The sequence below is a fragment of the Balaenoptera musculus genome, chromosome 10 (assembly GCF_009873245.2).
Source record: "Balaenoptera musculus isolate JJ_BM4_2016_0621 chromosome 10, mBalMus1.pri.v3, whole genome shotgun sequence".
Taxonomy (NCBI): domain Eukaryota; kingdom Metazoa; phylum Chordata; class Mammalia; order Artiodactyla; family Balaenopteridae; genus Balaenoptera; species Balaenoptera musculus.
Window position 1 is genome coordinate 9,959,281 of NC_045794.1, and position 12,086 is coordinate 9,971,366.

Sequence of the window (12,086 nt, forward strand, 5' to 3'; positions counted from 1 at the left end):
TTGCTCGTTTCAGAATGCCTCGTGGATAATTGTCAAGGTGGCCAGAAAGTGACTAGACTTGGGGCATCCACTTTCCTTTGAAGATGAACAAACGCCCTAACACATGAATCAGCATTTTCTACTCATTTCCAGCTCCTTCTTTCACCATCTAGTATTTTTTGTACGGTCTTCCACTGCCAAACTTCCAGCTTTGGGAACTGAAACAGGAGCTTGGCATCCAGGCAGCTGTGGATTCCAATTCTAAATCTATCTAGCACCTCTCTTTCCCCATCTGTAAAACAAGGTTAAATTTTTTGCAATATATTACAAATATCGTATCATTATGTTGTACACCTGAAACTCATACAATATTATGTCAATTATATGTCAATTAAAAAAAACCAAAAATAAATACCAAAAAACACACACACAAAAACAAACTCCCCAAAAGCCTATTAATAAAGTTCTAACGATGGGGATAAAGTGCCTCGGGTGTGGATGATACTTAAAGGTGACGCGCAACATTACAACAGGAAATGGGTAACCCTTTGGGGCGGTTCTGGCTTTGAGGTGATCGGGCCCTTTAAGGCTGCGCCCCCGGAGTCGCCAGCGCGAGTTTCCCCGCCCTCCCTCGGGCCCGGGGCGGTGGCGTGGGGGTGGGCCTTCTAACCCGGAACTGACGGCTGCGCGCTGCCGGCGCCGCCAATCCGCGTCCGAGAAGGAACAAGCGTGCGGCGCCCGAGCGAGTGAGTGAAAGCGGTGCCGCCCGCCGGCCGCCGGCGCGGCGGGTGCCCGGCGTTTCCCCGCCTCCTTGCCTTGGGTTTCCCTAAATAAGGCAGACGAGCGGTGTGTAGCTCCGCCGCACCTCCTTGCACGTCCTTCCCCGAATAGGGCCTCCCCGGTCCCCCGCCGCCCGCGCCCCCGCCTGGGCTGGGCGCGCCATCCCCACAGCGCAGCCTGTGTAGCCTCCGCATCCAGGTCCCCGGCCCCTTCCCTGTCGCCCCGCCGCCCGAGCGGTCGCCGCCCGTTCCGCCGTTCCTCCGCTGCCAGCACCATGGGCAGTGAGCAGAGCTCCGAGGCCGAGAGCCGACCCAACGATCTGAACTCCTCAGGTCGGTGCCCTGATCTCCACCCTTCTCCAGCCAGCCCTGTTAGCTTGCGGGGCGGGCTGCCTTCCAGCCTGCTGGGGACTGGGACCGGCGGACAGGAACGCACAGAAAGCTCTCACCATGCTTTTTTCTTAAAAAGAAAAAAAAAAAATTACTATCTGCCCTAGCCTTGATTCCCCTGATGGAAGCCGGTACCTGTGATTGCAGGCTAAGCCAGCGTGGGCGCCCGAGCCCATTATTTGTTTTCAGAACAGCTGTTCCTCTCAGCTGCAGCCTACTCTTTGAAGGAGGACCTAATTAATATTTGGCTTTAGTATTCATGACTGACAGTGAGATTTGGGTCGCGCAGTGGATGGGTCTTAGGACCTGAAAGAACAGATTCCTTCTTAAAAATGGGTTCTAGAGATTCTTTTTCAGAAGGGATGTGTGGCAGGTGAACAGTCGCTGTGAACCCTTGGGTGAGAGCGAGTCCAGAAACTGCATCTTCCCATCGGAAGGTGTCTCGGCTCCCTTTCTAATACAGAAGCTGGCCAGGAAGGCAAGATCTGGTGTTTTTCCCTATTCTTCCCCCGCCCATGTTGTTTAGATTTCTCTCCGAGTTTGATGTAGGAATGGGAGGATTATCGTTCCTGTAGTATAGTGAGCCCTCAAATAAAACAGCTGATGCTTAATTGAGGATCATTTGCTCCTTTTTTTGTTGTTACCCACCAAACTCTAGGACCACTAGGACTGTCCCAGATAAGCTCTGGAGTTGCTAATCCAAATTGGCTTATATCTGGGTCCTTAAAAGAGCCCTGGTCATGGACTGCTGTGATCTTGGTAGGATATGTAGTTCAGAAATGTAGAAGCTAGCAGGTCTATTGGTATTCCACACTGAAATGTAACCTTCAAGGCTAGTTCAGTCTATCATTCTGGGGGCTAGATTGAGACAGATTTTAACGGTGAGCAGCATCTACTGCTACATTCATTCTTATTTCTTTGAAAGACCCAGAATGTAGTATCTGTTACAACAAATGCAGTAATAATTGTTACCCCTTACCTTCTTGCCTCTGTGTCAGGCCAGAAGCATATTTTGTGAGAAGCGTGTCATCTTTTTAATAGGCTTGCTCACCTACTAACCAACAGCATGGGCTCTAACCAGTACTAGAGCATACTAACCAATACTACCGAATAGCATAGGTTAGAATTTACCTGGTTCCCTGTGCTAAGTGCTTCACGTGTGTTCATGTTTAATCCTCACAGTAGCTCCATTTTACAGACAAGTAGTAGAGACTAGCTGGAATCTAGTAAACTCTGTTTTCCTCTGGAATCTGGGGAAGGAGGAATCACTGAATTTGTACTAGGAAAGATTTCTGGCTTGGGATTTGTAAAACATTAAGTAAATTACCAAAAGAGGCGAAGAGAGACTTCTCGAAGAGCAATGAAAGTAGCTGAGATTGTAAAAGAGTGAATGCCAAGCCTTAAGAGATGTTAGCCTCCAGGAGGCAGGGCAGTTCTATGGCATACCTGGATCAACCTTTGAGACATGATTATGATGGGCCTGCAAATACTACCTTCTAGAGTGTAAAACAATAAAGATTCCCTCTTGCCCCAACCAGAAGATGTTTGGGAGCAGAGGATGTCTTGGTCTGGGGAGTCCTTGATAGTTTGAATCACTTCCCTCTAAATGGATTACATTCTCCTAGGTACCTGAAATTGACCTGCCTCTTTAGCAGTCCTTCAAGTTTCTTTATTTTGCCTCAGCCTACAGTGGACCTGCTGGTTCTTTCTGCCCTGTGACTCTAAGGGTGAGGGGGCTGGTGCCATCATCTAGGGTTAAGAACCAGGATTTTTTTCCTGTGACTAGGATCTATTCGTCATGCTGGGCTTGCTGTGATAGGGTGGCTACACAGCTTTGCAACCCCAGCGTCACTGGGATGGGCCATGTACACCAACAATCCATTTACCTCCAATTCCCTTCTTAACTCTGTTTCTAGCACTGGTGACTTTGGGCAAGTCACAGCTAAATTTTGTATGCTTATTTCCTCATTGGGAAATAGGGACAAACGTCAGGAGGATCAAAGAAGTAAAAATTAAAAACAATCTGGTTATTATTTTGTGTTTTGAATAATAAACTTTTAACTACAAAAGCAGTCTCATAGATGGTATATGGTCCTATAAAGTTTGAAGGTTTTTTTTGAATACCATGGGAAATAGAGGTCCTCTGTAATTCATCTCCCCTACCCAGCCCCCACTGCAGGATAACTGCGGTTAACATCTTTTGTGTAAAAAATATCGTTTTTAATGACTACAGTGAAAACAGCTTTGGTGAGACGGAGGTCGCTAAATAACATGCAATTCCTGAGCGGTGTAACTTTATTTTCAGTGGCCCCTTCTCCAGCTAAGCATAGAGCCAAGATGGATGATATTGTGGTTGTAGCTCAGGGCTCCCAGGCCTCACGGAATGTCAGCAATGATCCCGATGTCATCAAGTTGCAAGAGATTCCAACCTTCCAGCCACTTTTGAAAGGTAAGGGCTTGCATTTCTTAAAAAAAAATTTATTGAAGTATAGTTGATTTACAATATTGTGTTAATTTCAGGTGTACAGCAAAGTGATTCGGTTTTTTATATATATATGTGTGTGTATACACACACACACACACACACACACATATTCTTTTTCAGATTCTTTTCCATTAGAGGTTATTACAAGACATTGACTGTAGTAGCATCCCACTGACATCTATAGGCACATCTTCCAGACAGAAAATCATTAAGGCAACAGAGATCCTAAATGACACAATAGAACAGTTGGACTTAATTGATACATACAGGACACTACATCTAAAAAAACAGAATACACATTCTTTTCACGTGCACACAGAACATTCTCTAGGATAGACCACATACTAGGGCCCAAGGCAAGCCTCAATACATTTACGAGGATAGAAATTATTTCCAGGGATTGCATTTTATCTTATCTGGACTTGCTGGAAAGATGAGCATAACCCCACCATTCTCCCCTGATATCTCTGTGCCTTATGCATCTCCTTCAGGTCTTGCTTAAATGGCATTTTCTTGGTGAAGCCTTCCTTGACTGCTGTATTTAGAATTGCAGCCCTTTTCCCTGCCTGTTTTTCTCTGGAGTACATAATCACCCTTGACTTACTGCATAGTTTACTTATTTGTTTACTGTCTGTATTTCCCTGCTGGAATGTAAAGCTCCATGATGGTAGGAACTTTCCATGTTTTGTTTACTGTTGAATCCTCAGCACTTGGAATAGAGCCTGGTGTAAAGTAGGGACTGAGTAAATGAATGAATGAATGATGATGAAGTTGGCTTACCTGTCTTATTTCCACAAAAAGATTTTCATTCTTATTTGTGATCTGGACTATGGGTTGACTAGTTCAGCTCCATAGAGAAAATCTCCATGATCACTGATACACTTATAATTAATCCTGGCAACTGTTTTGTTTGACAGAGAGTTCGTGTCTGAAAGGAGAGAATGTGTACAAACCGTCATCCCTCTTAATATATGATTAGCATATATTGAGGTAGTTACCTTTTAATATGAATTTTATTATTCATTGGATAATTTTATTTTATATTTTTATTAACTTGTTATTAATACATGCATTACTTTATTTTATTATTTTCATATCTTTATTAAGTAGTGGCAATGATTTTCTATTAACTGAATGGAGTTTCTGCTGTAAGAATCACTCTGTCTCCCTCTCACCACAAAAGATTAGGAAATGTAAATGATTTAGTTGACCTACCCTGGCTTACTTAACCTGGTACAATATAATATGAAACATCTTACATTTATAGAGCTATTTGTATTAAAAGGTTCCCTCCCCTACACACACATATACAGTATCCCTTTAGTTCTTACATCATTAAATATGTTTGAATGATTTGTGCCAGATTAGACAGCTGGCAGCTAGAGGTTGAACTTGAACCTTTACCACTGATGTCAAATCCTGTACTAGTTAAACTATTCCACACTGTACTTAAAAAACAGAAATAAAACCAAATGGTGCTTTATAGATGATCCATATACTTCTCATTCTTCCCAGTACTTCATCTGCTTTACAGATGAGGAAATACAAGCTTTCAATCTTCCCCCGGAGGCCTCAGTGTTAGACACTGGTAAACTCTTCTGATTCTTATGCAAAACAACACATTACATCCCGTTACCCATCTTCTCATTAGTTTCTGTTATTTTGAGGAATAATGTGATTCTCCAAAGAAGCCAACATTAGTGAAATTTCCATTTTCATATATCCTTGTGCAACCAGATTTAAAACACACACCTTTATCTTTAGAAACTTAGGGGCGGACACTTGTGTTCTGTCCTCCATCCCTTCTGGAGTAGCATGTATTGCTCACAGTCACAATGTTCGTGCCTCCACTTCCTGTTAACTATGTCCTCTCTCCTCCCAAAGTCGTCTAGTCCTGGGTGAGGCCTGTGAGATCTAGTTTTGTCCCCACTTCTGGGAAATGCTAAAAACAAACAAAAACTAAAAACTAAAAAAACAACCCCAGAACTTTGAGATGTATTTAATGATTTTCTGGAATTAATGTTTCTTCTTTAAGCATTTGAAATAATTCATATTTTATGATAAGTTGAGTAGTAGGGGAAACATCTGGGAGAAGGTTTGGTGTTAAGGGAAGCTAACCTCAGATTTAAAATCGTCACTGGGAACCCCAAGAGTGAATTATTAGTGTGGTGCAGTTAATGCGACACAGCTGGACTTGCTTGCATTGCTACCTGGATTTTATTTACTTATTTTTTATTGAAGCATATTTGATTTACAATATTGTGTAGTTTCAGGTGTACAGCATAGTGATTCAGTATTTTGCAGATTACATTCCATTGTAGGTTATTCCGAGATAATGGGCTTAATTCCCTGTGCTATGCAGCATATTCTTGTTGCTTATCTATTTTATTGATATATTTAGTAGTTTGTATCTGTTACTCCTATACCTCTGATTTGTTCCTACCCCTTTTCTCTCTCCTTTGCTAACCTCAGATTTGTTTTCTATATCTGTGACTCTGTTTCTCTTTTGCATATACCTTCATTTGTATTATTTTTAGATTCTGCATATACATGATATCATATAGTATTTGTCTTTTTCTCTGACTTATATCACTAAGCATAATATTCTCCAGGTCCATCCACATTGCTGCAGATGGCAGTATTTCATTCTTTTCTAAGTCTGAGTAATATTCCATTGTATATATATTACCACATCTTAATCCAGTAATCTGTTGATGGGCACTTGGGTTGCATCCATATCTTGGCTATTGTAAATAGTGCTACTGTGAACATTGGGGTACATGTATACTTTCGAATTAGTGTTTTTGTTTTTTCTGGATGTATGCACAGGAGTGGAATTGCTGGATCATATGGTAGTACTATTTTTAGTTTTTTAAGGAAACTCCATACTGTTTTTCACAATGGCTGCACCAATTTATACTCCCACCAACAGTTTACAAGGGTTCTACTACCTGGATTTTAATTGTGACTTGGCTACCAACTGGCTGTGTTGCCTTGACTTTGTTTTTCACCTCTTTAAACCTTGGTTGTTGAGTATGTTGAGAGTAGGTGCAGGAGAGAGGAAAGCTCGCGAGAAGCAGCGTGTAGTTAAGAGGAGTCCTAGGATTTGGCTAAGGAGGGTAGAGAAATCACCTGAGGAGAGTGATGTGAAAATAGAAATGGTAACAAGGGGCAGTGGCCAGACTGCAGGGAACAAAATAAGCCAGTGAACATTTAAGTTGATGCTCGCGTTTCACTTGTGAAGAAGAAACATCTCGGACAGTGGTTAGAAAAGGTAGGCAAAGGGGACAACTAGGTGGAAGTGATAAGTATCATCATGATAGTAATAGTAGCTAATCCTCACCTCCCATGCTCTGCATACCTATTATTCTTTCCATTTTCTACATTAAAACACTGAGGCTCAGAGAGCTTCAATTCATTGCCTAGAGTCACATGGCTATAAGTGATAGCCCATCTCAAGATGACATCAGGACATCGAGTTTTAACTATTTTGTACATAGAATAAGACTCAGTTTCAGACTCATAGATACAGAGAACAAACTGGTGGTTGCCAGAGGAGAGAGGAGTTGCAGATGAGGGAAATAGGCGAGGGAGATTGAGGTATAAACTTCCAGTTTTAAAATAGATAAGTCATAGGGATGTAAGGTACAGCATCAGGAATATAATTGGTAATATTGTAATAAGTTTCTGTGGTGACAGCTGGTAACTAGATTTATCATGGTGATCTTTTCGTGATGTATAAAAATATTGAATCGCTATGTTGTACACCTGAAACGAATATAGTATTGTAAGTCAATTATACTTTGATTTAAAAAAGAAAGGCTCAGTTTCCAATTCCAGCGAAGCCCATGGTAAAAATCACGAGGCTGTAATGGGAAATAGGGTGATGGGCGTGAGCTGGTTTGGATTTTCAGGTGCCGGGTTTGTTACAGAGCCTCCTGCTTTGACATTGTTCTGCCTGGTAATGTAAAGCCCTGCATCTGCTTGCTGGCCTGGGCAGGGATCACTCATCTCTGTTGCCTTTATACTCTAATCTCTTTCCCCCTTTACTGCTTTCAGAATGAGGCTGTTTCTCAAAGTAGTAAAAGGGCCACACAGTGAGGGCTACCCCCCAGGTTTGATTTCAGAAAGCTTTTATTCCAGTTAATGACAGTGTATTCTTTCAAAACAATACATTCAAGTACTACACAGAGTTCACAATTGTTCCATAATGTCATATGATGTAATGCTAATGCTGGTGGGTGATCTGCAGAGGCAGTGGCTGGGCGAGTTTGGGGCTATTCCTATGACTGAGGTAATGTGTGCATTTTTAATAAGCAAGCAGATTCTTTCTTTGGTCTTAACCCTTTTGGGTAACTCTCCCAGGGTATAATTTATGCTCCATACGCATGCCAAATAACATTACATTAGTAAAGTTCCTCTTTTATTTTAAGCCAAAAGAATTTCTTTTTTTCATAGCAGTCTCTGAAGTACCAACTTACTTTGAAATGTAACACACTTAAGAGAAAATGAGAAATTAAAAAATTAGAAGGTAGCAATAAATGGCCACGACAGAGCACAAAAGCAAAATGTAGATTTGATGCAAATTAGATTCCCAGAGGTTAAACAAACCCTATGGATTTCTTACTTAAAATTCAACCATTCATATTTTTTAATTAATCTCACTATCCTACATCATTCTATAGAAATGAAATACCCACAAGTGAAATGCAATATTGATGTTTTATATATAAAAGTTATAAAATAATTATTCTATCCACTCCTGGCAATGAATATATGTGCACACGTGAGAGGACATGGTGATGCGTACATATATGACTTTCTTCGCAACTGACTGATCATTTTTGTTACTGACCCTGGATACAACAAGACATAAGATTGTCAGACTTCCCTGGTGGCACAGTGGTTAAGAATCCTCCTGCCAATGCAGGCGACACAGGTTCAAGCCCTGGTCTGGGAAGATCCCACATGGTGAGGAGCAACTAAGCCCATGCGCCACAACTACTGAGCCTGCGCTCTAGAGCCCGTGAGCCACAACTACTGAGCCCATGTGCCACAACTGCTGAAGCCCACACGCCTAGAGCCTGTGCTCCGCAACAAGAGAAGCCACCGCGATGAGAAGCCCGCGCACTGCAATGAAGAGTAGCCCTGGCTCGCTGCAACTAGGAAAAGCCCACGTGCAGCAACAAAGACCCAACACAGCCAAAAATAAATAAATAAAATAATTAAAAAAAAAAAAAAGATTGTCTTGCTGCCTAAGGAGGGGACTGTCTTTGTTACCAACAAGGGAGATCAAACATATACAGTGTAAAAGCCTCAGTGATACTAAGCAGCTCTGTTGGGAGTTCTGTGCTTGGTTGTTAAGAATGTGATGCATATGTCCAAGTATATTCTTTTATTTACTTGTAGTTTGCTGTTGACAGTTCTGACAGTTCCCAGAGGTAACGTTTGTGCAGATGCCAGTGGGATGGGTGCCGAGACAGGCAAGCCAGTCCCCATGCACTGCCTCCACCAGCAGCCCCTCCTCTCTGCTGGGTCACAGCCACTGCTGCCCTGGCTGCTGCTTCTGCAGATCTGTATCCAGGTCCTGACTGGGTTTTACTCTCAGAGTCCCAAGAATCCTGGACTGCCCCACACGTGCTAGTTATTGCCACGTATATTTTCTTTGCTTATAGACCCGCTCCATTGTTCCATAGGACTTCATTTACAGACACAGGTCCTAAGATAAAATTATTAAGAATTTCAGAAGGCAGCACAAGAGCATTGAACCAAATGTGGGGGACCCCTTTTGAGAACGGGACCCTGTGGGACTGCACAGTTGCACGGCTGTGAAGCAGTTGTAATCCCACAGGTAGTTCAGGTTTAGGTGCTGTTTGATCCAGAGGTTTATAATGTCAGGGTCTCATTTTACTTTTCTGTAATTTTCTGTCTTTTCACTCTGTCATCCTTCATGTATTGGTTCCATCCTTTGACTAGTTTTCTACATGAAAGCAAAATGGCTACAGGAGTTCCAGGTCTTTTATCCATATAATGCACACTCTATAGCAAAAGAGATTCTCATTAGTTAGTCAGGCGTGGGTCACATGGTCATATGCCTAGGTGACAGGCTACCTGATTGGCTTAGTCTAGCTCACATGCTTCACCACTAAAGTATAGTAAGGTTTTCTGGAACCATATGGCTCCTAGCATGGAAACTGAGGACTATTAGGCAGGAATTGCTACTGTGGGAGAAATCACAAATGTCCACTATAGACTGTGTCTTGAATTAATGACTGACTGACAGATTGGAGTACTTCATCCTGGGAAAGGATTTGTAAATATGCCTCTTGCTTCCAAAATCTTAACTGAAATTGTAACTAATATTGTATAAACTGATGTCTAGATAATTATAATATGGCAATTGTTGAAAGAACTGTGATAAGAAAAAATCCTATTGCCTATTTAGAGATATTGAAGAGGAAGCACTTAGTACCAAAAATGTTATCAGTGTTTTTCCAGCACTGCTGGAGGAAGATGCCTCAAGGCTTCCAATGACCAATACTGATTATATTCTAGGTATATGTGTCTCTGAATATATAAAGGATAAAACACCAACGTCATGGGACTACCTTTCAAGCAATAGCAAAACTTCTGATTCTGTGATTAACGGGCAGCTTCTATTATATACAGTAATTTGGTTTTTGTGATGAACCTACACACCAGGAGGAAATGTATACAAATGTATAGTAGCTATTAATAAATTATCAATTTAGCTTAAAAAAAAACATGATGCATGTGAAGGAGATTTTGACAATTAAAAAGAGCCTGGAGCTTTCTTTGGTGGAGCAAAATCTCACAAAACGGCAGTGAAAGCTCTCAAATCACATGGAACGTTGAGAATTAGCGCTGGAGGTTGAAGCAGGGAAAGAATGAATCGATGGAAAAGGTTGATGTGAAGAACATGAGGGAGCTGGATTTCAAATGACCAGTTTATTCACATCTTTCTCACCAACCCACCTATCAGCCAGACAAATAATATAAACGAAGAAGGTCCTGGCATTTATCAGACATCTGCCTGTGCCAGCTGTCAGGCCTTACCTCTGCATTGGAAAGTGGAGTGACAAAGGAGGGGATGAGGGGGTGGGTCTTAATCAGAGCCACAGTCTTCTCTGAACCACAGAGCGGTGACCTCCAGACCCAGGGTTGATCCTCAGCGTGTATTTTCCCCCAGATACCATCTTTGAAAAGTTGATAATTCATTCCCGATTACCTTGTAGGTTTATTTGTATGTGTAATAGCGCTTCAGTTAACCTTTTAAACGTGGCTGTTAACTGGCAAAGTGTGAGTCTTACTCAGAAGAGTGGGACGCACTAGGAGAATGGTCACTCGAAACCAATGGAGAACGTTTGCGAGAGCAGCCTCACTTTGTTCTGCACTCCAGCAAATCTCTGTGCCTGCATCCGTTCTTGTTTCTTTCCATGAAATCTCAGAGGAGGTGTGTCTGTGTCTTTAATTAAAGAATCATGTATCTTCTAAAGAAATTAAGGGAAGAAAAAACTATATGTAGAATGTTTACACCCATGTTGATCATTTCTGGAATTCTTAATCCCTTCCTATGGATTCACGTTTCCATTTGATGTCATTTATTCTTAGTCTGAAGAACTTCTTGTAGCATTTCTCGTAGTGCAGGTCAGGTGGAAACAAATTCTTTGTTTTTATTTATATAAAAATGTCAGTTTTGCCCAGTTTTGTTATAAAGTTTTTTCTTTTTGTTTTGGTAACTACTATATTTTTGAGGAGATATTGTGAGACTTTATGTAATCTTGTTTTTCAACACACTTCTTTCACCAGTCATGATATCCATTGATATTTCTTGCTTGAATTAATTATACAGTGATGGTTGCCAAACAGTGATTTTTTTAACTTTATCATTCCTTCTACATTTATTAGTTTGCATTTTACTGTAAGGAAGACCTTTCTCTTATCCCCAGTTTTTATTCATTTATTTGTTTTAAGTCAGTGTGGAACAGTGACTTCCTATTTTATTCAATGAATTGTGATCTGTTAAAGTCATTACATTTGGCCCTCCATATTGGTGGGTTCTGCATCCACAGATTCACCCAAGGGCGGATTGAAAATAGGAAAAACATTCCGGAAAGTTCCAAAAAACAAAATGTGAATTTGCTGAGCACCAGCAACTACTTACATATCATTTACATCAATTTACATAGTATTTGCATTGTATTAGATATTATAAGTAATCTAGAGATGATTTAAAGTATAAGGGAGGATGTGCGTAGGTTATATGCAAATACATTTTATATAAAGGAATTGAGCATCCAGGGACTTTGGTATCCACGGGGGTCCTGGAATCATTCCCCTCATGGACACCAAGGAGCGACTGTTTATTTTTAATTGCAAAATGCTCCAAATTTGGCTAGTTGGAATACCATCAGTTTAGCTTCCTGTGTCCT

The 12,086-nt window shown here is 41.3% G+C and overlaps 1 protein-coding gene across 2 annotated transcripts in view; it reads left to right on the plus strand.

Moving 5' to 3' along the window:
• The first annotated feature begins 666 nt into the window (after positions 1–666).
• BORCS5 (BLOC-1 related complex subunit 5) overlaps positions 667–12,086 on the plus strand; it is a 103,868-nt gene continuing 92,448 nt past the window's right edge. Inside the window, exons 1-2 of one of the 2 annotated variants that reach the window (XM_036866435.1) lie at positions 667–725; positions 3,454–3,597. In XM_036866435.1, coding sequence (XP_036722330.1) covers position 725; positions 3,454–3,597 — 145 coding nt within the window. In that variant the 5' untranslated portion in view covers positions 667–724. Of the gene's footprint in view, positions 1,092–3,453; positions 3,598–12,086 lie in introns of both variants that reach the window. The other variant, XM_036866434.1, reaches the window with a different exon arrangement.